The sequence below is a fragment of the Lynx rufus genome, unplaced genomic scaffold (genome assembly GCF_022079265.1).
Source record: "Lynx rufus isolate CCGP_SWC_20201006 ecotype Redwood Valley unplaced genomic scaffold, mLynRuf1.p SCAF_6, whole genome shotgun sequence".
Lineage (NCBI taxonomy): Eukaryota > Metazoa > Chordata > Mammalia > Carnivora > Felidae > Lynx > Lynx rufus.
In genome coordinates this window covers 13147250-13173511 of record NW_025814878.1, presented here as the reverse complement: position 1 = coordinate 13173511, position 26262 = coordinate 13147250, and the positions used below count along the sequence as shown (strand labels likewise).

Genomic DNA, 26262 nt, shown 5'->3' with positions numbered 1-26262 from the left:
ACAGAAGACAAAACTGAGGCTCAGATAATCAAAATTGAAGTAAGTTGTTCAGTCCTTATAGATACAAAGTAATAGAGTTAGGATTTGAACATAGATGTCTTCTTCCAAAACTTGGGTTATGACCCATTATTCATCTCTGTATACCTTTCAGTATCATAATGAGTTATTGTTAGGCTACCATATTATCTTCCTGTTTACTCTAAAAGGTCCCTGGTGAAAACTTGTTATAACTAAGCAGTAGTTCTCTTATTAAAGAGTTGTTTTGGAGATCTGCCTCTCTACTCAGACATGCCCCACTAAAGAGTTCTGTGGTTTCTGATTTAACTTTAGAGTGTCAGGGGGTATGTATGGGGCCTTCAAGTGAGATCTTCAATGACATCTTCACATTTCCCCCTGATGATGATAGGGTAGGTTAAATGGTATCCTTAGATGGCTCAACTTTTTGTCTTCTAGACTAGTGCTACTCAGAGTATGATGCATGAATGGTTCCAGTGTGCTAACTCTCTGAGACAAAATATGTACAGAAATCAAAAGTAAGAGTATGGAAATTTGAATATCATTTGACATTACCACAACATCTGTGCACACATTTAATTGTTTTTCTTACAAAAGCACAGATTTTCAATGACTCAAACTTTTTTAATTCTTGACCATAGATAGTTCAAGAAGCGTTGTTTGAAACTAACATTAAATGATTAGAAGGGTACTTTTAATTCAACTCCCTGTGTTTTAAATTTTATATTCTTTTTATTTCCCAGCCCTTCAACATTTAAGTTTTTCAAACCCTTGTTCTTGATTATTCCATTTTGATTTGATAGCTCAAAAAACTTAGTAGAGCTAAGAACTCATTATTACTTTTTGAGTGTGCTTCACAGTTTGTTTTCCACTCTAACCATGTATGCAGATGAACCTATTATGTTAATTAGCACATAATCAGCAAAATCTAAACTTTAAGCTTTTATGTGAAAAGTCAACAATTTGACACCAAATATGAGATCCAAGTTATATAGGTTGCTATTAAACTATTCAAATTAGATAATTAGAATTTACATTTGAAATTTGAACTGAGAATCTTAGAAATTTGATGTAGGGGTCTCATGAAAATCATATGTTCATGGGGCACTTGGGTAGCTCAGTCAGTTGAGCATCCAACTTCGGTTCAGGTCACGATCTCACGGCTTGTGGGTTCAGGCCCCTCATTGAGCTCTGTGCTGACAGCTCGGAACCTGGAGCCTGCTTTGGATTCTGTATCTCCCTCTTTCTCTGCCCCTCCCCTGCCCACACTCTGCCTCTTTCTCTCCCTCTCTCTCTCTCAAATAAGTAAACATATTTTTTTTTTTTTTTAAATCGTGTTCATTCAACAGGAAGTTAAGCACTGGGGTTAGAGTGGTAAAGATAAGGTATTAGTTAGCTTTCAAGAGCTAAGGTATAATTCTGCTTACCAAATATATAGTTAATTGTTTTCTCTGAAATAGAATGGCATATCTCCATTTGAAAAAAGTTGGAGAAATCGATAAGGTTAGTAATGTACAATTACATATGGGATAAGTTAGAGCTTAAATTTCAATTGTAAAAATATATTTAGTAGTGAATAATACAATTGGTAGTACTAATTATATAGAAAGATTATCAGAATAGCATAACAGTTAAATTTCAAACTTCTTTAGACAGCGTTTATTACTGTATCTGGCCATGGGCTCCTCCTATAGCATTTCTCATTGTTAAGTCCTAGGACTGGTGATCAACTGAGCAATAGATTTTGTGGTATTTAAATATGTATTTGGCAGTCACTTTTTGGTCTAGATAGGGCCTGGGAATGCAGAGGTAAATTATACACTATGTGTCCTGAAGGAGCTTAGATAAATAAACATAATGACAATTCCGTGTGGTAAGTGCTGAAGGGAAGTAGGCGCAGGATGCTTAGGAACACAGGAAAGGCACCCAGCTCAATCAGGGTGAGTGGGTCAGGGAAGGTTTTTCTGAGGAGATAATGATGCAAAATTATAAAATGTTCAGACACCTTTCTCTTGTGGAGGTCTTCAAAAATGATGGTCTTGAAGAGCACCCAACATCATTGAAAGAAATTCTACTCAAATTTAAAAATTTTTAGAGTCAACAGAAAGTTAGGGGAAGTATATCTCAGGCAATAAACAAGTGCAAATGCTATTGTAATAATTTCAGCTATAGGTTATTAGGGTCAGAACAAAAGTAATTACGGGGATGAAATGGAGGAGACAAGTTCTTGAGATCCTAATAGAGAAAACAGGATGTGTTGTACAATAGAGGAGTCATGTCCTCTATTACTATGGATTGCTTTCCTCTGCTGTGGCCCCACTGGCCATTTGGTTCCTCAGGTATACCAACCTCATTCCTGACCCGGGGTCTTTGCAATGGTCATTCCTACTGCCTGGAATGTACATCCTTTCCCCCAACCCCAGGCTCTTTGAGTGGCTGGCTCTTCACTGTTCTGGCCCCGCTCATCTGTCATTACTTAGGGATCTTTTCTGACCACTCTTAGAGTACCTGCCCTATCCCCTTCCTCACAGCCAGCCCACAATTTCGCTTTGTTTTCTTTTCTTTGGAACATTGTTGCAGTGTGCTTGTTCATGTAGACTGGATGTGAGAGCACAGGAATACAGGTGCTCAAAGAAAATGGGGAATGTTATAGAACTGAGATGAGCAAACTAGTTATACAAATGGAGTTTTAGATAGAAATACCTCCTTAAATAAAGCATGGTTCATATGGAAACCAACTTGAGCCAAACCCTTTGTCAAGGCCAGCCTGGGGGAGGTTAATCAGAAGGATAAAGGAGTTAGAAGTGTCTAGGCTCTTAAAATTTTCAATCAAAATTATAAAATGTCCAGACACCTTTCAAATGTGCATGTCTTCAAAAATGGTCTTGAAGAGAACCCAACATCACTGAAGGAAATTCTACTCAAATTCAAATCTTAAAGTTATGAGATAAAAATTATATTATCTCCAAGCCTTATTATAACATCAAAAAAGCTAACCTTTTGTTTAAAAACAACAGTATTCTCCACCTCCATAATTCTTACTTTACCTAGAAATAATATAGATTTGTAGAAGTTTTTATGTAATTCCAAATGCCAGCAAGACTCTGTATTTATATAATTTTTACTATCTGGTGTTAAAATATTTATTCTTGTTTTATCATTGTATTTATGACTACTTTCTTATAAAACATTCATCTCATTAATATTTATTCTTCAAAGTTTGGTTCATTATAATGGAAAAAAATATAACCTGCAAACTTAGATGATTTTTTTAAACAGCACATAAAATAAAAAAGGAAGGGGCGCCTGGGTGGCGCAGTCGGTAAAGCGTCCGACTTCAGCCAGGTCACGATCTCGCGGTCCGTGAGTTCGAGCCCCGCGTCAGGCTCTGGGCTGATGGCTCAGAGCCTGGAGCCTGTTTCCGATTCTGTGTCTCCCTCTCTCTCTGCCCCTCCCCCGTTCATGCTCTGTCTCTCTCTGTCCCAAAAATAAATAAAAAGCGTTGAAAAAAAATTTAAAAAAAAAAAAAAATAAAAAAGGAAAAATACATCTTTAAATATATATATATATATATATATATATATGTGCATTTATTGTTAGACTTGGGAAACTTTTATTATTATGAAAAAGAATATTACCTTGGTATGTCTTTGAAACTATTTTTTACTCATATTTTTTTGTTCATATGTTTTTATTCTTATTTTTTTCATTGTATATTTTTTCTCCTAAGTTTAGAAAAGAAGTACAGACAGCTGACAAGGCCATTGAATACACACTTAGTTGTCTTTGAGGATAAACCTACCTAGTTGCCATGGTGTTATTTAATGCCATATTAACAGTTTATCTAATAAACTGGTGATTTACCTGGTCATTAATGGAAACCTAGCCAGGTTTCCATGGAAATTTTATTCTGTAATGTAGCACAGCATCTCCCTTTTCCTGGTTCTTATGTTATTAATACTTTTTTTTTTAATATTTTTATATTTAGTTATATTTAGTATATTTACTAAATTACTATATTACTATATACTATATTACTATATATTAGTATATTTAGTATATATTTAATATATATATTTATATATATTTAGTTATATTTTATATTTTTTATATTTAGTTATAGATTACACACTTGTGCTACTACTCTATTAGTGGAGTTTATTCTTGTTTTGATAAAAATAAATATAATTTAGAAATTTTAATGTTTCTTTGCACATATCAAAAGAAGGAAAACTTTCACAATGGATGATAGTGGTAATTTGATGATAATAGTAATAATAATAGATAACTGTTACTAGTAATAATAATACATAACTGTTACCAAAGGTGTACTGTGTTACAGACATTGACCCCAGTGCTTTGTGTATATTAATTCAGTAATTGAGGGTAGATACTTACCACTCAGACTCCATCTTATAGATGCAAAAGCTAGGCACAAAGAGGTTAAGCAGCTTGTCCAACATCACACAGAAAGTAAAGCCAGAGCTGAGATTTAATTTAAACTCAGGTAGTTTAGTTCCAGAACTAGCACTTTTTGTTTTAAGTAATAAAATATCGCTTGATCTTATTGTCTCATTATTCACAGCCATGTAACAACAAACAAGCTTCAAGTTGAATACAAGAACTAGCACTTTTAACCACTACATGTTATTATATACTGTTTATACCAGATGTAAGGAGGAGGAAGATAGATCTACTGACCTTAGAGGAAACATTCAGAAACTACCTAAAAATCATACATGAAAAGATTCAAGAAAATCTTGTATCAAATTTTTGAAATCATCTGTTAATGTAAATAACTTCCCCACCTATAAATGGTGAGACATGTGGCAGATCAAGAGCTAATCCCTTAGAATGCAAGGAGCTCTTAGTAAACCATTAGAAGAGGATTACTAATCCAATGAAAACATGGACAAAAAACATGAATAAGCAAGACAAAGATAAATACACACAAGTCAGAACATACAAAAAGATGTTTTGTGTTTTGCATATTTAGGAGTTTTAAAAAGTGGGTCTAGATAAATCATGAAGTAATGACTGATAGGGAGACAGAGTTGTAGAGCTGATTAGAAGTGGCAGGCTGACAGCTGGTGATGTACACGGGCACTGTGGTTTGAGAGCATACCAGCCAAAATTCCAGAAGTGAGCCCTACAGAAAATGATTTTGAGTGACTGTTTTCTCAAGGGTGACTTATAGCTAGTATATTCCTGATACATCAATGAGAAGTTAATTCATTACATACAGTGGATGCCATGGGTCATTAACATTCTCTTTTAGACCTTCTGTTGAGAAGGCCTGGTTATCAGGATTGAAAATAAAAGCAGTGCATTCAAGACACTTAACCAATAGAAACCCAGAGAGAATTTTTTGACAATTATATAAAGAAGGTAAAGGAAAAATTTTTAGGCATCAAGGGGAGGTATGAGAGCGTCATATATGGTCAATGTTCATTCTTACTGTAGGTTAATTTTCATGAATTCACCTGGGTCTTACCTAATGCAATTAAAAAACGCACCTGTGATTATTCAATTAAATCACACATAAAAATGTTAGAATTTAAGATTTCATTATGTCACTAAGTAAAAAATGTATAACACAGCAAGAAAGTAGTCTTCATTATGGTATTTATAATCCCACCTATGTATTTTACTTCCAGGGAACCTTTTATTATTTTATCAGGAGGTTTGTCCTATGATACTGTAGGAAGAAGACCCTGCTTAACAGTTATGCATGGGAAAAGTACTGCTGTGCTGGAAATGGACTATTCAATTGTGGATTTTCTAACGCTATGTGAAACACCATACCCAAATGGTAATAAGCTTTGCATCTTTAAAACGTATTCTCTGTGGGTATCTGCTATTCAGAACAAAGACCTGTTTGTTTTCTAAATAGTTTCCTTATCCTAGTATGCTGTCACTCTTCTGGGGGAGAGATTCTGTCTTCATAACTTTGTAAGTTTTATTTCAGAAGTTAATTTTGTTTAATAAGCTTTATCTGTTTAATATGACATAGTAGTAGTTAGTGCTACTGAAGGATAAACAGAACTGCCCACATTAAGCAACATTTTAAAACTCTATAAAACACTAGTGTGTTAATTGACCAAGGTTCTCCAGAGAAACAGAACTGATAGCACATAAGGAGAGGAGAGAGAAATAAGGAATTTATTTTAAGAAATTGGTTCACACAACTGAGGGTGATAAATCAAATTGATCAAGCACCATGGCAGGCTGAAAATTTGGGAGTTGATGTTGCTGTCTTGAGGCAGAATTGCTTCCTTTTTAGAAAGCCTGTCTTCTCTCTTCAGGCCTTCAACTGATTGGATGAATCCCACCCACATTATACCTGATAATCTCCTTTACTGGGAGTCTGCTGATTTAAACGTTTATCACATCTAAAAAATACCTTCCCAGCAACATCTAAATTGGTGTTTAACCAAACAAGTGGGCACCAAATCAGAGACTAGTGACACATAAAATTAACCGTAACAGCTAGCGTGTATCCTTTCAAGAGGAATTTAAATCTGGATCTTTTTTGTTTCATTTGAAGCGAATTGAAATGTAAAGCTATAACACATTTTATAATTAACAAGTGCATACAAAATATCTAAGAAAGAGATTATAATATTGTAGTGATACTCTACTGAGTTCCTATGAGAGACAAGAATAAGAATTGTTCTTATGGATATTCAGATTTAAATTTTGGGTTTGTTGCCCATGTCCTGCCTTGGATTTTGCAATACCATAGAAGTTACTGTGAACTTCTTGTTTTATTCGTCTTTACAAAATTGAAGTAATTTTGTATGAGTTATATAGATTTATCTCATTTAAAACCAAGTAGTCTTAAATTACATGAAGTGCAAGATCAGATTGTTACATACTTGAGAGAATGGAACAAAAATTTTTAAAAAAGCAAATGTGTATTATCTAATTTGCTGTCTTATTCCATATTTAAAACTGTTATTTATGCATTGTTTTCCTATTCCAGATTTTCAGGAACCATATGCTGTGGTGGTTCTTCTGGAAAAGGATTTAGTACTTATAGACCTTGCACAAAATGGGTAAGAATAAAATTTGGTGAGAGATTATTTTAGTATATGGTAGAAAAGACTCTTTTTAGCATAGGGTTGGCTATTTCTTTTTTTTTTTTTTTTTTGAAAACTCTATATTTATATCCATAATGTTGGCCTCTTTTAGAGTTTCAGACACACATTTCTAATTACCTGCCAGATTTCGCTAGTATGTTGCTCACACAGAATTTCTATTTTTTAAGTCAGAATTTCTTGAATTTCTGAAATTTCATATAATTCAACCTAATACTTGGACACTCTGGGGGCACCCAAAATAAATAAGTGCAGAATTCATCCCATCACAGTTTACCTCCAGATAAGCTCTGTGGCGTCCCCACCCACATGCACTCTCTGTGGCACTGTCATGAATACCGTTGTCAGAGTAATTTTGCATGCAGCACCCAGCTTGTCACTCTCCTCCTTCAAGGGTCCCATACTCTACTGACTGAGCCAACCGGTGCCCTGTTATTCTCCTCTTTAAACCACTATGATCTCTACTGTTTTATTATTTGAAAGCACCTTCTCAGCCTGCTTCTCCACACAGTAGGAATTGAGGATACCTTTCTGACTTGATTTCTCACTGTCTTCCTACAGGTGCCTTATTCCCTAGAAAAACTGAACTGTGTATTAAACAAACATCGTACTTCAATGTCTTTTCTTACATAGTTCCCAGTGGCTGCAAACTCCACTTGCTTCACTGCCATCAAAACTCCACATAACTTTCAAAGTCAGTCCTCTTTGCCTCACTCAACTTCCTCTTCTAGGGGCCCCCGGGTGGCTCAGTCGGTTGCGTGTCTGACTTCGGCTCAGGTCATGATCTCGTGGTTTGTGGGTTTGAGCCCATGTGGGCTCTGTGCCGACAGCTCAGAACCTGGAGCCTGCTTCGGATTCTGTGTCTCCCTCTTTCTCTGCCCATCTCCTGCTTGTGCTCGCTCTCTCTCTCTCTCTCTCTCTCTCTCTCTCAAAATTAAATAAACATTTAAACTTTTTCTCCTCTCTCTTAACCAGATATATCATACCTGGTGTATAAATTGCCACCATGGCTCCTTTGCAACTTTTTGTGGTATTTGCCATATTCTCCTTTTTCCAACATAGATGATAAATTCTTTGAATGCAAGAATATTACATTGTTTATTTGTGTCTCTTGAAATAATCATGAAAATTTAATTGTGTTTACCCATTTAGGATCTCAGTGTTTCTCAATTATGGGCAATTTGCCCCCCCCCCCCAGAAGATACTTGATTGTATCTGTGTAAACATCTTTTCTAGATGATATTGGCATCTAGTGATGGACAGGGTTGCTGCTAAACATCCACAATGAACAGGACAGTCCCTTATAATAAAGAATTATCTGATCCAAAATGTGAATAGTACCTGGATTGGGAAACCCGGAAGTATAAGTCAACAGTATTATTTACCTTATTTTAAGGTACTACTAGATTCGTATCAACTTAATATGTACTACCTGTAATGATCATTTTTTTTTTCCTTTTTGAAAATTACAAGACTATAGTGGAAAGGAATTTGAAAACAGTATTTCTAAAGGGCAGTCTTGGAATAACTTATTCTTAATATGATTTTATTTTTGGGGGCGCCTGGGGTGGCTCAGTCCGTTAGGCTCCCAACTTTGGCTTAGGTCATGATCTCATGGTCTGTGGGCTTGAGCTGTCAGCACAAAGCCTGGAGCCTGCTTCCGATTCTGTGACTCCCTCTTTCTCTCTGCCCCACCCTCGCTTATGCTCTGTCTCTGTCTCTGTCTCTGTCTCTCTCTCTCTCTCAAAAATAAATAACATTAAAAAAATTTGTTTTAAGTATGACTTTTTTTTCATTAGCTAAGTTTTCAAATAGTGGGACTTTTTGCCTGTGGTCTATACTGATATGTATTTAAGTTAAAGAAAATATTGTCCAAATAACCTGTGACTAGGCATTTTATTTAGCAAATGTATCAGTTAAATGTATGGTAATAGTAGAGTCATTGTGCCTAAGGATTATAAAGTATGTTTATAAAGAGAAAAAAGTTACCTGCCATTTTTTTTAATTCATGTTTTTGTTTGAATTTTTCTTCTGTGTTTTTATGTGTGTTCGAGGAAGGAGTGATGACAGTTCGCTTCATTTTGAAATCTAGAAAGGGCTTTTCTGAATGTATTCTTTTCTAATTTTTAAATTATTGTCAGTGGTAGACTGATGAATACATACAATTTTTGCAGATGAGCCACTCTAAACTTCTGAGACTTTTTAGGGCCAGTTGCTGGTTTTCTAGATATTTTTAAGTAACCATTCTCAAGAAATTCAAACCAGAAAAAAAATATCACTGTACATTTAGTTAGGATTTTACTTTAAGATTTTTGAAAGCATTTTTTGCTGTATTTAATGAAATAATTTCCTATCTAGGAACGCTTTAAGGTAGACTTTTATTTAGATTATCACTAAAACAAGAGAGCATCTCTAGATTAAATATTGCACTCGGCATTACATTGATGGAGAAGAGAACTGAAAATTTGTGTTATTTGACATAAAAATGAGGAATCTGTTGATTGAGAACTTTACAGTTAAGAGCATAGTTTAAATTTGGCTTCTCCTTGCCGGCTGGCATGCCTTTGGCACATTACTCTAAGTTTTCGTTCCTCCATAAAATTTCTACATCGTAAGTGTGGTGTGAGAAGTAAAGAAGATAAATGTCTATATAAAGCACTTAGTCCAGTGTGTGCCACATGGTATGTATTTCCAGCTGCAGCTTTTCTCTTTACTAGTCTAACTGAGCAACTTGCATTATAGAAGATGTCATTTTTTACATATTTGCATAAATTAAATCTATTAAATCTCTGTGACAGAATGTATGTAATTTCCAAAAATATGGAGAAGAGCACTGTATTCCAAAATTTAAAATATAAATTTAGATAATATGTTATATGGGCCTTCAGAGAATGTTACCTTTAATCAAATTTTAAATATTGTTTTTGTTCCAAAGATGTAAATAATTTTTAAAAGTTTTCACTGTTGTGTTAATTTTATTAAATACATAAATATTTTTCTTTTCCTGTTGTTAAAGATATCCTATATTTGAAAATCCCTACCCTTTGAGTATACACGAATCCCCTGTCACATGTTGCGAATATTTTGCTGATTGTCCTGTGGACCTCATTCCTGCACTTTATTCTGTTGGAGCTAGACAGAAACGTCAAGGTTACAGCAAAAAGGTATTGAACATGAGTTTTAGTATTTAATGTTGCATTTCAGTATTTTATATTTATCACCTTGGAATATTTGATAACGTATACCTTTTCTAGAGAAAATATATAGAAAATCCTTTTTTGGAGCAAAATACGTTGTTTACTGTTATCATAGAAATATATATATGAAGATGCTTGAAAGTTGCTTTATACTATAATCTTTTCTTATAGGAATGGCCCATTAATGGAGGTAATTGGGGCTTAGGTGTTCAAAGTTACCCAGAAATAATTATTACAGGGTAAGTAAAAGCCTGTTTTCACCACTAAACCAATAATGGCTAAATACAAAGACTACATGGACGTTAATTAATTGGGCAGGTAGTGCTTTCCTTTATGCTGTAGCGTATTAAAAAAATGTTATTGTCTGGAACCTGCCAACTTACCCTGAATTTTTTACCTTTCCTCGTTTGGTGGCTAACTTTTCAAATAACAGTATACTTCATCGCTTCTCGGCCTTTTGGCTAAGATCATGTGCAAATAACAGTATACTTCAAAGAAAGAAAAAATGTAATATTTTTTCCTTTGTATCATCACAGTTTTAACTCATTTCCTTTTCATAGGCATGCTGATGGATCAGTTAAGTTCTGGGATGCTTCTGCAAGTAAGTATTTTGAATATTATTTGTTATATGTTTGTTATATAATCATTGCTTTTATATAACCTGTTTTATAATAATTGCATAATCAACATTTAGTATAAAATTTGGAAGCTATCGATTTAATAACTGATTTATCAGGTATATGAGTTTAGAATTCTTGATAGACGTAAGATATTTTTAAGGATACTGTCTAGTCAGTCAAGAAAAATTCTCAGCAGAAGTAATCAGATCCTTTCTTCAAAATTTCTTCAAACCTTCTCTTTTTAACTCAGAATTAGGAAAAGTGAGAATGTGTTTCAAATCAACAGAAATTTGTAGAATAATGCCTGATGCTCGGCTAACAGTAATTTGTATTTTCTTTGTGGAATATACATGTTGGTTACACAGTAGCAAAAAAGGAAAGAATGCTTTGAATCATCAATGTTTGCAAAATATACATAGCAAGCAGTGAGACTCCAGTTAACTCAGGATATTTTGTGTTTCATCATATAGAAATATGAGATGTACTAGCACCGTTTGTAGTGAAAGTAAGTAGAAAATCATTTTAGAAAGCAAAAATGTTCTTTATTTTCATTATATTTATACTTTTTTCTTTTCACAAAATATTTTTGTCATTGATTTTTTTTCAGGTTATCTAAATTCATCATCATGATGAGTTTTTTTGTTTTTGTTTTTAATGAATACAGGTACACCTTTCTTTTGGCCAATAGGTCCAATGAATGCATTATCTAAAAGAATAATAGAGAAATGTAGACCTGGGAATAAAAATATGGTTCGAATAAATATTGGCTATTTTCCTTAGATAATATGAGTGATTAAATATTACTTTAGATTTGTTCTTTTTATATTAAAATGTTTAACATATATTATCTTTTTTTTCTAGTAACTCTGCAAGTATTATATAAACTAAAGACATCTAAAGTATTTGAAAAGTCAAGAAATAAAGATGACAGGCCAAATACAGATATTGTAGATGAAGATCCATATGCCATTCAGATCATCTCCTGGTGTCCGGAAAGTAGAATGCTGTGCATAGCTGGAGTTTCAGCTCATGTCATCATTTATAGATTCAGCAAACAAGAAGTGATTACAGAAGTCATTCCGGTAATAGTCTCTTAATTATTTTCAGTGTCAGATGTCTAACATTTAATTTTTTTTTAATTATTTAGGAGATTATTTGCAGTCGTTTTTTTCTAGAATTTTTAAAAACACTTAAGTGTTTACATTGCCATCTGTCTTTTGTGGAAAATAGTGTATTTTAATCTATATCTTTTTAGTGAGCATTTAAATCCTTATGTATATTATGTGTTTCATTTAAGGAAAGTTAATATGAATATGAGCATACTCTAATTTGGTACTAACAGGCATGCTGTGAATTCTAAAATTATCGTGTGTTCTTGCACACACACATACACACACACACACACACACAATCATTTTTGAAACGCTGAGTCAGAAACATTTTTTTTTTCCTTTCCTAAATCTTTACCTTTAGAAATCGTGGCTAAATTTTTACCCTTACAGCATGTTTCCACTGAAGTGTATGTGTGTATGAGCGTGAATCATAATAAAGTGAATAATTATTAGTAGTAGGTGAACTGTCTTTCTTTTACAACAGATGCTTGAAGTTCGATTGTTATATGAGATAAGTGATGTGGAATCCCCCGAGGGTGAACAGGCACCACCTTTGCCGACACCTGTGGGGGGCGCCACTCCTCAGCCCATTCCTCCTCAGTCTCATCCTTCTACCAGTAGCAGTTCATCTGACGGACTTCGTGATAATGTCCCTTGTTTAAAGTAAGTTATAAAAAAATGCAGATGTTTTGGAAACTATTTTTTCGTTTAAGTAAATTATAAATATTACTAGAATAATATTTTCCTGTGATAGAGAAAAATGACATAACATTTCTTTCTTTGTTTTGCTGTGGTTAATCCAATTTATTTTTCTGTGGCAACAAGAGGAATATGATTGAATTCTGTGATTTTGTCTTTGAAGTGCTAAGATTTGATCTGTAAACAATACTGGTAGGACAGCATGGATCTTTCCTGTGTATGCAGCTCAATCCTCCAAATCCTTGGATGTTTTCTAGTTTGGATTCATAGATGGATCAAATGTATATTAAAAAAAATTTTTTTAATGCTTATTTATTTTTGAGAGAGAGAGAGACAGTATGAGTGGGGGAGGGGCAGAAAGTGAGGGAGACACAGAATCTGCAGTAGGCTCCAGGCTCTGGGCTGTCAGCACAGAGCCTGATGTGGGGCTTGAACTCAAGAACCGCGAGATCATGACCTAAGCCGAAGTCAGACGCTTAACCGACTGAGCCACCCAGGCGCCCCTCAAATGTGTATTTAGAGTGCTTTCCACCACTCTGAAAATTCTGGTCTTTTGATATTTAGAGATTCAGTTTTTTTGTGATCATTTTCTTGTATTTCTGAATCTTGTCTAGCACAACAGTATCATTATTTAAATGCCTTTATTGTGGCATTCCAGATTTGAATACATTTTGCTTTTATATAGGAATAAATTAGATAAAATTCTTTTCTTCTATCTAATTTGTATTACTGAGTATTAACTTTTTCAAGGGTATGGGCCTTAAATATGGCAGAGAAATAAAACAATGAGGAAAGAGTTAAGACCACTGAAAAATTTTATGAAGACTATGATTAATTACATTTACAGAGAAGTCAGTTAGGGTAATGACTGTCGTTGTGGAAAATGTAAACAAAAATTCAGTGTAAGAGTTGAGCAAAAGCCCAGATTAGTAGATTCAAGGTAGAGATGGCTGCTGAGAGATAATTTACGTCAGTTGAAAGAACCAGGTTTGTCCTGGTTTTGTTTTAGATCTGCCAGCGTCTCCTCGCTTCGTGAAGGAATTACTATGGAGAAGGTCTTGGTACCCAAAAATGCGCTCACCCCAAACATAGGGCAGATTTTTTTTATATCATCATCATTTAAAATGTATAGACTTTTTAAAAATTATACCTTTATGTGTTTATATAAATTTTAGATTATGTGTTTTGTGTTAACAATCCTCAAAAGGGATGATTTTGCTCCTCTGCACGCATTTGGCAATATCCGGAGCCGTTATTACTTGTCACAACAGTAGGAACAGGGTGCTGTTGCATCTAGTGCATGCAGGCCAGGGGTGATGCTCAAGTGTGCAGAACAGTGCTCCCAACAAAGAACTTTCCAGCTCAGAAGGCGGCTGATGCCAGCAATGAGAAATGCTGATCTGATCGAAAACATACAAGCATCAAGGTTAAGCAACTGCATTTCTTATAAAGGCCTCACGTTTTTTCTCTTTCTCATGTACATCCATGCACACAATTCCTTTTTGCTGCGGTTCTGGCACATGTTTAACTAGAATGAGACTTGGAAATACAGAATTCTACATTCTTCCCTTTTACTTTTTCAGTACTATTTTGCTTTAAACTTAAACTTGTAAAATTTCTATTAATGCTCTTCTGATTTTAATGTGTATTTCTCCAGCCTTTTATTAAATGTCTTATAAGCCTGTATAGTACAGTTTGTCTTTGACGTTTATTTTGGTAACCTTTTTGGTGGCAGAGTTTTGAGATTTTTGTCTAAAATCGACATATTCACTAGTGCTTTTGGAGGCAATTTGAGTTCTACCTCATTTTTTCTTTTTAATAGTTTTCTGGTAACTTCACGTTGTTTTAGTCCACAGTCCCAAAATTCGGTTTTTAAATGTCAGAGATCTAACTAAACTGATACTAAAATAACTAATACTGAGTTTCGTTTTGCTTTTTAAAGTTTATTTATTTTTGAGAAAGAGAGCATGAAAGAGAGAGAGAGAGAGAGAGAGAGAGAGAGTGAGTGAGTCCCAAGCAGGCTCCACACTGTCAGCACAGAGCCCCAGGCAGGACTTGAACTCACAACTGTGAGATCATGACCCAAGCTGAAACCAAGAGTTGGACACTTAACCCACTGAGCTATCCTGAGCCTACTCAGGTGCCCCGAGTTTTTTGTTTGTCTTTTATACAAAATGTTTTTGTATGTACTTGTTCCTTTGAAGAATCATTTTAAAAGCTATTTGATTTATTCCCCTTACCAATAAAATTTATGTTTTTAGTATTTTAATTGTGCTTTTGCGGTTTGTCAAAGCAGATAAACAGTTGAAACTGCAAAGCCTCCAAACATTATTTTGACATTTAAAATACATTTGTACAAATTATGGAGCTTTTCACAAAGGTTCAACCCCTTGTCTTTAAAAAGTAAACCTGGGGCGCCTGGGTGGCGCAGTCGGTTAAGCGTCCGACTTCAGCCAGGTCACGATCTCGCGGTCCGTGAGTTCGAGCCCCGCGTCGGGCTCTGGGCTGATGGCTCAGAGCCTGGAGCCTGTTTCCGATTCTGTGTCTCCCTCTCTCTCTGCCCCTCCCCCGTTCATGCTCTGTCTCTCTCTGTCCCAAAAATAAATAAACGTTGAAAAAAAAAAAGTAAAAAAAAAAAAAGTAAACCTTAATTTACATACATTAAAATCATTAAAATAACTTGCATGTAATCATTATAGACATAAAATGTTACACCCACCCATCCCCATTTTGCATTTTTTCCCTCATTTTGAATTTTTTTTTAATGTTTGTTTATTTTTGAGAGAGAGAGCGTGAGTGGGGGAGGAGTAGAGAGAGAGGGAGACACAGAATCTGAAGCAGGCTCCAGGCTCTGAGCTGTCAGCACAAAGCCCAAAGTGGGGCTCAAACCCACGAACCGTGAGATCATGACCTGAGCTGAAGTTGGACACTTAAACGACTGAGCCACCCAGGCACCCCTCATTTTGCATTTTTAAATCTAACCTATCCTGTCATTAGTTGATCCAATTTCCAATTTTTTACCAACTAGGGATTTTGTAGCAGGCTTGCATGGCTTATTTTGCTTAATAACTTTTTTTTTTTTTTTTTGGTCTCTTGTAAGTCATTTAAGAATTCCATGAATTCTGTGTGTCTTTATCACTGAAGTTTTAAATGTGCCCACATACGCACTTGTAATATTATCCGTGAATGCTTGCTCTGCTCTTGAGGTTCTGATTTAATGTGCATATTAAATATGCCGGCATGAGGTAATTAGGTTCGACTTCTTTGAAGCTTACCTAATTCATATAAGGAGAAAATAACACACTCAGAATCTTCTATTCAGAAAAATACTCTGTCTTCATTTCTATCTCGAGATGGACGGCTGCCACTGATTAGGGGGTACGTCCCTGAGAAAAGCCAGAACTTCTGCCTCGGCCAGCATACAGTTCCGAGTGTATTGCCTTACAGACTTTGCATAGGGAAAAGCAACTGTAACTTGGTTCATATTTGGAGGACCCTCAGTGATTCATGTTTACCCTAAAATTTGGCTAACACACCCTAAAGACCGGGGGTGACAGTCTTCTTCACTACAAGTATCAACTAAATGACTCAAAGGCATCCTTACCTCTGAGATTGGTATTAGGAGATTTAACATTGCGTAGTTTTCTTTCTGCCCTTCCTTCTTCCATGAGACTGTCCCTCCAAGGCAGAAGCCTCAAAAATTGCTGAAGTAACCAGGCTTTGCTTAAGTTTCACAAGAGCAGTTATTGGAGGAGTCTTAGCAATCAAAAAATGTTCTCACCTTAAAGTCAAAGTAGACTTTTTTTTAAATAGTAATCACCCACAAAAATAAATTACTTACATTAAAGAAAAAAAAAATGTTATCTTCCAAATCCACTTGAAGTTTCCTGGTACGCGTATTAAAGGTATGGTATTTAAGTAACTGTGTGCCTTAGAAAGCCTCCAACCTCCAACTCATAAACCACTCCCTCACTCCCCCTGACATGTGTGTAACAAGTACTGTAAAAAATTTTGTATGGATTTACTCAATAAAGTGAGGCTTGGGAATACATTTGTTTTTTTACTAGTAGTTCACTTGAAAATCCTACCATCACCTCAAACTTACCGCATATTCCTGTAAAACTAGCTCTTCATTCTGACATTTTATTTTCTTTCTCTTTCTTTTCTTTTTCTTTCCTTCTCTCCTCTTCTTTCCTTCCTTCTTTCCTTCATGCCTTCCTTCCTTTCCTTAACTTACAATCACTCTGTATTCTTTTTCTCCCATGATCTACCTCTGATGAACCTTCAGCTCATTCATTCATTCAGTAAATATTGAGTGCCTCTTCTGTGCTAGTGTTAAAAGTAACTTCAGGGTTTTTGCCTTCATGGAGTTTAGAAGCATTTTTCAATTCTTACTTCATAATATGTTCCAAATCTACCTTTTTCTTACTGTTTTACTTCAGAATTACAGGTACTTCCTAATTGTTCTCCGATCCTACTTCATCTTGTAAATCTCCACCAAATTAATCTTCCCAAAGTATTTCTTATAAACCTTCATTTGGCTTTTAATTCCTTAAAATAATAAAAATATATTACTTTTGTGTAATTTGACCATTGACAGCTCTTTCATAGCCACTCAAAATGTCTCCGTACTGTGATTAGGTAGTAATATTCCCACTTTTTAGATAAGAAGATAGTTGGAAAATGGCAGAGCCAGGACTTAAATGCTAGCTTTTCAAAAGCCCTCAGTTCTTTCTACCAATATCAGACTTTTGCCGTGAGGCGCTGAAGACCCTCTAACTTCTCACCCTGGCCTATCCTGCTGTACTGATTTCTCACTGTTACTACACACACTTCCACTGTGGACAAACTTCTCCACTTGTTAATCTTTGACTAAGGGTTTCCTCCATGTTTGCATATGTTTGCAAAAGCAATATATTTTGAACACCTATTCAGTAACTATTGGGGAAAGAGTCTGCAATCAAAACTCAAAGAGTACATTTTTTTTTTAATCGTTAAAGTGTCATGCACACAAAAATAAATTTCTCACAATTTTTTTGTTTTTACTCATTTAACTCATTTTGTTTTGGCCACTTTTAATTAAGCCATATATTTACAGCTTGATTTTATGTTTTTTTAAGTGTTTATTTATTTTGAGAGAGAAAGCACGCAAGGGAGGGGCAGAGAGAGAGAATCCCAAGCAGGTTCCCTGCTTGTCAGTGCAGAGCTTGATTTAGGGCTTAATCCCACAAACTGTGAAATCATAACCTGAGCTGAAATCAAGAGTCAGACGCTTAACCAACTGTGCCACCCAGGTGCCCTATATATTTAAGTCTACTTTTACTACCCCCCCCCCGTTTTTTTAGGTACTTTTCTAACTTCCATTTTTTTTTCTAACTGGATTTTTTCCCCCTCTTGTTAATTCTTGGGCTTCTCGTTCTCCTCATTCTTCTCCCCATTTCTCCTTCCCCTTCCTACTCATTCTCGTTTTCTCCCTCCCTGCTTCTAAGCCCTGAATTTATAATGGGAACTTACATATGATTTCTTATTTTTGTTTTCACATACGGGTTTTGTTTCTAACCACATTAAATGCCTCTAGAGAACAGGATTCTTTTTTTTTTTTTATGTGTTTAGTACAATTTCATATATAAAGTTATGTTTTGTATAGTTATTTATGCATGACTTTATAGCTACATGAGCTAATAAGATACTTGAAGATGGGTTAAAAGGTAATATATTATCCTTTATTACAGAGTTAAAAATTCACCACTTAAACAGTCTCCAGGTTATCAGACAGAACTAGTTATTCAGTTGGTGTGGGTGAGTGGAGAACCACCACAACAAATAACCAGCCTGGCAATCAATTCTTCCTATGGATTGTGAGTATAATTTATGTGTTTCTCATACATTCTTTTATTTTTAAAAATAGAAAAGATGATCTTCATTATAGCATCAATTAAAAAGTTGTATAACTTTAATTACAGATCAAATTCAGCATTTGTTTGGAATATAATTCTGTTTCAGATAATTTACTCTGAGTATGCTTATACTGCTTCCTAATGAATTGGGATAAAGGTTTGAAGTCAATATACCATCTCCTGGCTCTACTCTCAGAAATGATTTCCTTATTAATACTCAGTATAATGGAGATCTAACAACATGAACTCAGAAGACTTTGTGCTAAGCTGATTCTGTAAATGTTGAATCAAACCTATATAATGTCTTCTTGCTACTTTCAAAGTTCACTTGTATAAATTGTAAAAGCATAGTAATAGTTTATTGAAGTATTTATACTGCAGGTGTGTTATCAATTCATGCCTTCAAGTATTTAGTATTAATTAGACTTACTTTTTACTATAATTTGGTAGACTCCTAGAGTATTTTTGTTTTTTTAAAAATCAGCACTGTGGTATCAGAGAAGCCACACACTCACTGTGCAGTCCCAGGGCCATTTACTGGTATGTGGGTCTCCTTGATGTAGTCCTAGGGACTCATTGATCTTTCTTCTTCCTCCTCTGTCATCACTCAGTCTGTCTCTTGCGTATGTATACCTAGCTAAAATTGGCTATAGTCTGAGCTGGTTTTCTCTCATGTCTTTGGTTTGCTGCCCCACAATATAAGAACACAAACCTCTCCTTGTTAATATTTCACTGCCCACAACCATAAAGGAAGGAGGGAATAAGAAAAATAACTAGTAGGAAGTTTTAAAGGAAGTTGCACATCAGTTGATCACAGGCTCATTGGGCTCACAGTTAACATTGCATTTAGCCCTTTTTTGTATATTTTTGACATTTGAACTACTTGCCAAGATAATTTACTATGCAATCCATATTTATAACTTCAACTGAAAAACCTGATCATCTGGCCCATGTCTCCGTTCCTCCTTAACAGTCGTCAGCAGAAATGGAGTTGAAGCTTTTTCTCTTTAGATGGGTCATACACTCTCCAGTTCACTCTAGCCCTTGTCTGGCCCGTTCATATTACTTACAGAGCCCCTCCCTCTATACATTTCAGTTTTCAACTCCTGGTTTAAGACATCTTAAAAGAGTAAAATTTCTTTATTCATAATTGTTTGGTTTGTAGCTCCTGACTTATAATTGGGAAGGTATTTGGAATACTCCAAAGGGAGACCTCCAAGATTTAATGCTTTCTAGTTTTATTCTTGACTGTAGGGATTACCACAACTTTTGAGCTGCTCAAAATGCCCTTAAGTAAAAAAAAAAAAAAAAAAAAAAAAAACATGTCCTAGGATATGGATTTCCTAGGATAGGGATTTATGACTATGATCATGTTTCACTTCCTATGCCAACTTCTTTTTTAATGATATTGATTTGTAATCATTAATGTCTGCAGAAGATCTGTACAGTTCCATGAGAAGGCATACGTAATGTGTAACCTGTGTTTCCATGCCTCTGATAGTCTGCAGTTTCAGAGAGGAATTTTGTGAAAAACCCATCCTTCTTCTTTTTCAGCCTTCAAGACTACAAGTACGTATCCTTATACTTGTTTATGCTAAAGTATTTGCTCTTTTCCTATTCCCAGGGTAGTTTTTGGCAATTGTAATGGCATTGCTATGGTAGACTACCTCCAGAAAGCAGTACTCCTCAACCTGGGCACTATTGAATTATATGGCTCCAATGATCCTTATCGGAGAGAACCCCGGTCTCCTCGTAAATCTCGACAACCTTCAGGAGGTATAAAGAAAAAGTCCTGAGTTTTAGGATTTCTATAAATACTAAAGCTACTTCTGTGAATATAAGTACTTCAGTGAGATAAATAGCTTGTCTGACTTAGTCTATATATATAAACTGTCAAAAACTAGTAAAAGTTTAGAGCCTTCTTTGTTTTGTATTATTAGATTTTGCTTTTGTTTTAGGATTTTAATTAATGTTGGGAAAGAACCACAGTGGCAAGCTTCTTCATCTAAATTATGAGATGAAAATTTGTCTCATTATTATGAAACAAAAGTTAATTTCAAAGTTTTGCCCCTTTTATTACTTGGTATTGTGAGACCAAAAATTCATTGTTCCAACTATTTAATTTAGAGGGAGCATTTCCTATGTGAAAAAAATGTAAATGCAAAAGTGAATTTGAATTCTATGAAAATACAGTGTTTTAGGTAGCCTTGATTCAATGCAAACCCAAACCCATTAAGAATTCTCTTTGTAGGGGCGCCTGGGTGGCGCAGTCGGTTAAGCGTCCGACTTCAGCCAGGTCACGATCTCGCGGTCCGTGAGTTCGAGCCCCGCGTCGGGCTCTGGGCTGATGGCTCAGAGCCTGGAGCCTGTTTCTGATTCTGTGTCTCCCTCTCTCTCTGCCCCTCCCCCGTTCATGCTCTGTCTCTCTCTGTCCCAAAAATAAATAAACGTTGAAAAAAAAAAAAAAAAAAAAAAAAAAAAAAGAATTCTCTTTGTAGGACTCTTTTGTGTTTTCTGCATAAGTAGTCTAATTTTAAATGTTTTCATATGTCTGGTTGGTTATCTATACCAGTACTCCTCACCCCCCCCCCACTTTTTTTTACCCCCATAGTATTGGATCTCTGGCCCTTGGGGTATATTAGTGAGGCCTGCAGCAATTACTGGCCTACAGGTTCCAGTCTCCTCAGGACCTGTTCCACTGGGCCAGGGATTAAGGGGAGCCGTATCTCTGGCTGACTTAGCCCGTTTGCAGAATGCCAGTGTGCAGTGGAACACTGGGAAGCTCACGTATATACTTATAACTCAGCCTCTCCGAATTAAAATTCTCCCTGAGATTCATTTCTCATTTGCTCTCATGACATAATTAGCTAGTGCTACCTTTATCACAGTTCGTGACAGAAGAAGAAAAAGGTGGTGGGATATAGACCTTACTGTCACTTTAGCTTGATGGTTGAACTTTCTTTTCCATTTTTGTTTTTGTGTGTGATCATTTTGTCTCGCGTTATCTTCAGCAGAAATTTTCCCAACCATACCATTCTAGTATCTTTGTCTCCTTTTTTTTTTCTTCTTCGCTTTTCATTGCATCACTAAGGTGGGCTGATTGTGACTTCTTGCATGTGCGGCCTTTCTAGCTTATATTCTGAATCTGTGAAAAAACTCCGTTCGTCCTTAAGTAAGTTATTTATTCCATATCAGTTAAGTCACAGCATGTTTGTTTGTTGTATGTAAAATCATTTTTTCTCATTTATTTTTAAAAGAGCTTTTAACAGCACTATATTTCTAAATTACATATCTAAATATTTGTCCTCGTTACTTGAATTCATCTATAATATGAATGTGAAAATAGCCATTGAAATGTTTGCATCCGAATCCAGTTTTTTTAATAAAGCAAAAGAAACTAATATTTAGTTTAGACTAATATATATTTATAATGTTAGAAAGTTAAAACATTGTCATGGTAGAGAAGACAAGTACTTTTGGCAGTTTTACCACAGAGCAAGTAAAAACTTGCTCCTAAAATTCATTTATCTTATTCCTGATACCTCATCATAGTTTCATAAAATTTCCAGAAATTAAATACCTAAACTAATCCAAGGATAGAAACCAGTTTTACCATCTGATTTCAAAAATATTTCTTTCTTAAATTCTATGGCATCTTATTTTATTCTAGAGTAAATCTTGTAATATTATTTATATTATTATTTGATGTTTAGGCACAGGAGAACAATTTGAATTTTTCTTTTGTCATCTTAAGATACTTATGCTCAGCAGTAATAACATTTAGGATTATGTATTAAATAAAATTAAAAGAAAGTTATTTTAGAATGTGATTTAACATTTTAAGGATATTTATGCCTTAATTCTAAAATACTGTAATTATTTATATTTCAAATAAAGTTAAATGTGAGATAATTGATACTAAAATTCTTTAATTGCATTGATAAAAATTATATTCTTGCAAAAAAGGTGTGTTTTACAATATATTCTGGAAGTATAGCCCAAATACCACCAGGTTCTTCTATTTTTTTTTTAAGATTAGTTTGGAAAAATGTTTTAATACTAGTAGATTCTAATACGTTTCATAACAAGTAAGGTGTCACTGATGAAATTATTTTATAGGCATTACTGTCTAAGGGTTTTACAGCTGTATTAAAATATAGTTGAACCCATAACTAAAATATGTACAGTGTTTTCATAATAAAAATTATGAGGCTGTTACAGGGGCAAGTAGTGATAAAGTATTTCAACCACCTGTGTATGTCTGCTGAAAGTCTTAATTATAACAAAAGTGAAACAGGCTAGTATGTGTCATGTTTTGCTGACCACTTTTTGACTCCGTGAAGGATACAAAAGGGAAATTTCTGTTCTGAATATAATTTTAAACCCTAAAAAGATCTGCATAGTGATGTGAACATGATAGACCCATGAGAAATAAGTTACTTAGTCTTGGAAGTTGATAATTATAAAGAAGGGAATTAGAGGGACGAAGCTGTTCCTGACTTTAGGAAACATATTTTCAAAAGTTTTGGAGAAGTGTCTCTGAAAATGAAGATTTGGGCTACAAAGTTGTAGTTAATTTCAAGTCTTCAATATTCTCAGTAGGATAGAAAAAGAGAAATAGCTATGGAGCCTAGTAATACTAGTTGATATTTTTGTGCATGTGTGTGTTGTAAGAAACAAAACACTATATAAGAAATGAGGGATATAATCAAGGATGCATAATAAGTGTTGCATAAATCAGTAACTACTGTGTTGAATATAGGCAGGTTTTCAAAAAATGGGAAAATAGCAAAATGTTTGGTTTCAATGAAAATATAATTAAGGAAGGATTATGACTCTAGGGATCAGTTGAAATGATAGTTGAAAAGCAGAATGTAGAGCTAAATAACTTTGTTTCTCAACACTCTCTTAATGAGAAATTATTTATGTTTCTGGAAAGTGAAAAATAATGAAGAGAAATGAAAATCTAAGCTACATTATGTATGCAAAACAGACCTTGGTAATAAACAGTAATAAGGTAATAAAAAGATCTCAAGAGAATTTGTGAAGAAAATTTGTAAACAGTTTCCAAGTTTTCAAAGGTCAGATATTTTATAAGTCATTAAATTTGAGTACAAATCAGTCAGAATTCTCAAATGATTTGTGTGCGTATTGAAATGCCTTGTGTGCATATTGAAAATAGAACTGTCAATTGAAATCAACAGGAATTCACTAACAGTACAAAAAATCAGTGTTACTTTTTTAATCTCGTAACTACGTTAATGGTTTATGGCAGCCTGTTGACCTAATGTTTCCTGAAGTTAATCAGATATTTGATAAAGAATTCCATGTATATTTTTTATGAACCGAGCAGATGGAAGCAACCTAGTTCAGTTTGACAATTGCAAGATTGATTAAACCAGAGTCAGCAAACTATGGCCCATGGGCCAAATCTCTTCCACTGCTATTTTTGCTAATTAGAACATCATCCTTGCTTAGCTGGCCCTAAAACCAATCTAGGCCTTCACATTTGCCAATCCATGGACTAAACCGTGGTATCTATTTAGTGGGTCAATTTATAGCCTACTGCTAATTTCTGTGGTGTGCCTCAGTAGATATAGAATGCTGAATAACATGATTATGCTTGTTGTCCTTAAAGGATAACTACTACATCTGATAGCAGAGTAAATACCCATAAAGATATTGGTAGGTAGAAATCATAAACCTAAATGATATACCATAGTCACATAGTATATGCCATAGGATCACATATATCAATTAATGTAGGGTTGGACTTTGACTTTTACCCTAAGCCAGATGGAATGGAAGGCTTAAAATTTCAAAATTGATTATTTTTATTCAGTATTAGGCTCACTGTAGTGCTAGAGTATATTAGAGTTTACTATCACCACTATTTATTATTGAGGTAAAATTGGCACATAACATTATTTTAGTTTCAGGCATGCAACATACCAATTTGATATTTGTATGCATTGCAGAATGATCACAGTAAGTCTAGTTAACATTCATCACCTTGCATAGTTACAAAATATTTTTTCCCTTGTAATGAGGACTTTTAAGATCTACTCTTTTTTTTTTAATTTTGTTTAATGTTTATTTATTTTTGAGAGAGAGAGAGACAGAGCATGAGTGGGCGAGGAACAGAGAGAGAGGGAGACACAGAATCTGAAGCAGGTTCCAGGCTCAGCTGTCAGCAAAGAGCCCGACTCAGGGCTCGAACCCACGAACTGTGAGATCATGACCTGAGCTAAAGTCGGACGCTTAACCGACTAAGCCACCCAGGCGCGTCTAAGATCTACTCTTAAGCAGCATTCAGATATCCAGTATAGTATCACTAACTGTAGTTATGCTGTATATTATATCTCTTATTTATTCTGTAACTGCAAGTTTGTACCTTTGACTGCCTTTACCGATTTCTCCCACCCTCCATACCCTGCTTCTGGCAATCACCAGTCTCTTCTCTGTATATATAGGCTTGTTTTTTATTGTTGTTTTGGGGGATTTTGGGGGGCTGCAGGATTAGATCCCACTATATCATACAAGTGATATCATACAGTAGTTTTGTTTTTCTGTCTTATTTAACATAATATCCTTGACATCCATCCATGTCACAAATGGCAAAATTTTATTTTATGACTGAATATATCTATTGTGTGTGCGAATGTATATGTGTGTGTGTGTGTGTATCCCCCACATTTTTTATAAAGCCTACATTTTCTTTATCCATTCATCCATAGATGGACACTTAGATTGTTTCTGTATATCACTACTATTTAAAGACCTGCTGTTTTAGTGTTTATCAAAAAGAGTTCATTCGGGCTCTGCTCACAGCTCAGAACCTGGGGCCTGCTTCAGATTCTGTGTTTCCTTCTTTCTCCACCCCTCCCCCACTTATACTCTCTTTCTCTCTCTCTCTCTCTCTCTCTCTCTCTCTCTCAAAAATAAATAAAACATTTAAAAATTTTTGAAAAGTGCTGCCTAGGTGGCTCAGTCGTTTAAGCGTCCAACTTCGGCTCAGGTCATGATCTCGTGGTTCATGACTTCAAACCCCACATAGGGCTCTGTGCTGACAGCTCAGAGCCTCAAGCCTGCTTCAGATTTCGTGTCCCCATAAATATTAAAAACATTTTTAAAGGAGTTCATTTATATAAATGAATATTTTGTGAAAGATTAAATTCATACCTATTACATCCATCATCTTTGAAGTATAAAAACTAGTTTTGGGTTTTTGTTTGTTTTGTTTTGTTTTTCCAGAACAATTAGTGTAATAAGTGTAAAAAGAAAAAAAAAACTGGTTATCATTCAAAAAGTTCCTACTTAATGAAGAAAAATATATAATTCAAAATAGAAAACATTTTTATAAACCCAATTCAGTACTCCGTGTTCTCTGAAAATGTTATTGTAAAAGGCTTCTTAGTGACTGGACTGTGACATTATGTCTTTTACCAAAAGATTGGCAAAGTAGATACTGGCCACACATGTACATATGTTGACATGATACCTGATTTCTGAGGTCTAGATATGTAGCCCCTTGTGTGTTGCCCAGCCATCCCAAACTCTTGACATGTGTTTGTTTGTAATTTTCAAAGAATTTTCAGAAATTCTTTTCATTCCAATCACTA

At 34.9% G+C, this 26262-nt stretch overlaps 1 protein-coding gene across 4 annotated transcripts in view; it reads left to right on the top strand.

Annotated features, from left to right (window-relative positions):
- STXBP5 (syntaxin binding protein 5) overlaps positions 1-26262 on the top strand; it is a 173227-nt gene that overhangs the window by 88213 nt on the left and 58752 nt on the right. For all 4 annotated transcript variants that reach the window (XM_047101606.1, XM_047101605.1, XM_047101608.1 and 1 more), the window contains exons 10-18: positions 5673-5827; positions 7001-7073; positions 10132-10279; positions 10484-10551; positions 10873-10913; positions 11794-12014; positions 12529-12707; positions 18476-18601; positions 20265-20416. In XM_047101606.1, coding sequence (XP_046957562.1) covers positions 5673-5827; positions 7001-7073; positions 10132-10279; positions 10484-10551; positions 10873-10913; positions 11794-12014; positions 12529-12707; positions 18476-18601; positions 20265-20416 — 1163 coding nt within the window. The remainder of the gene's footprint in view (positions 1-5672; positions 5828-7000; positions 7074-10131; positions 10280-10483; positions 10552-10872; positions 10914-11793; positions 12015-12528; positions 12708-18475; positions 18602-20264; positions 20417-26262) is intronic.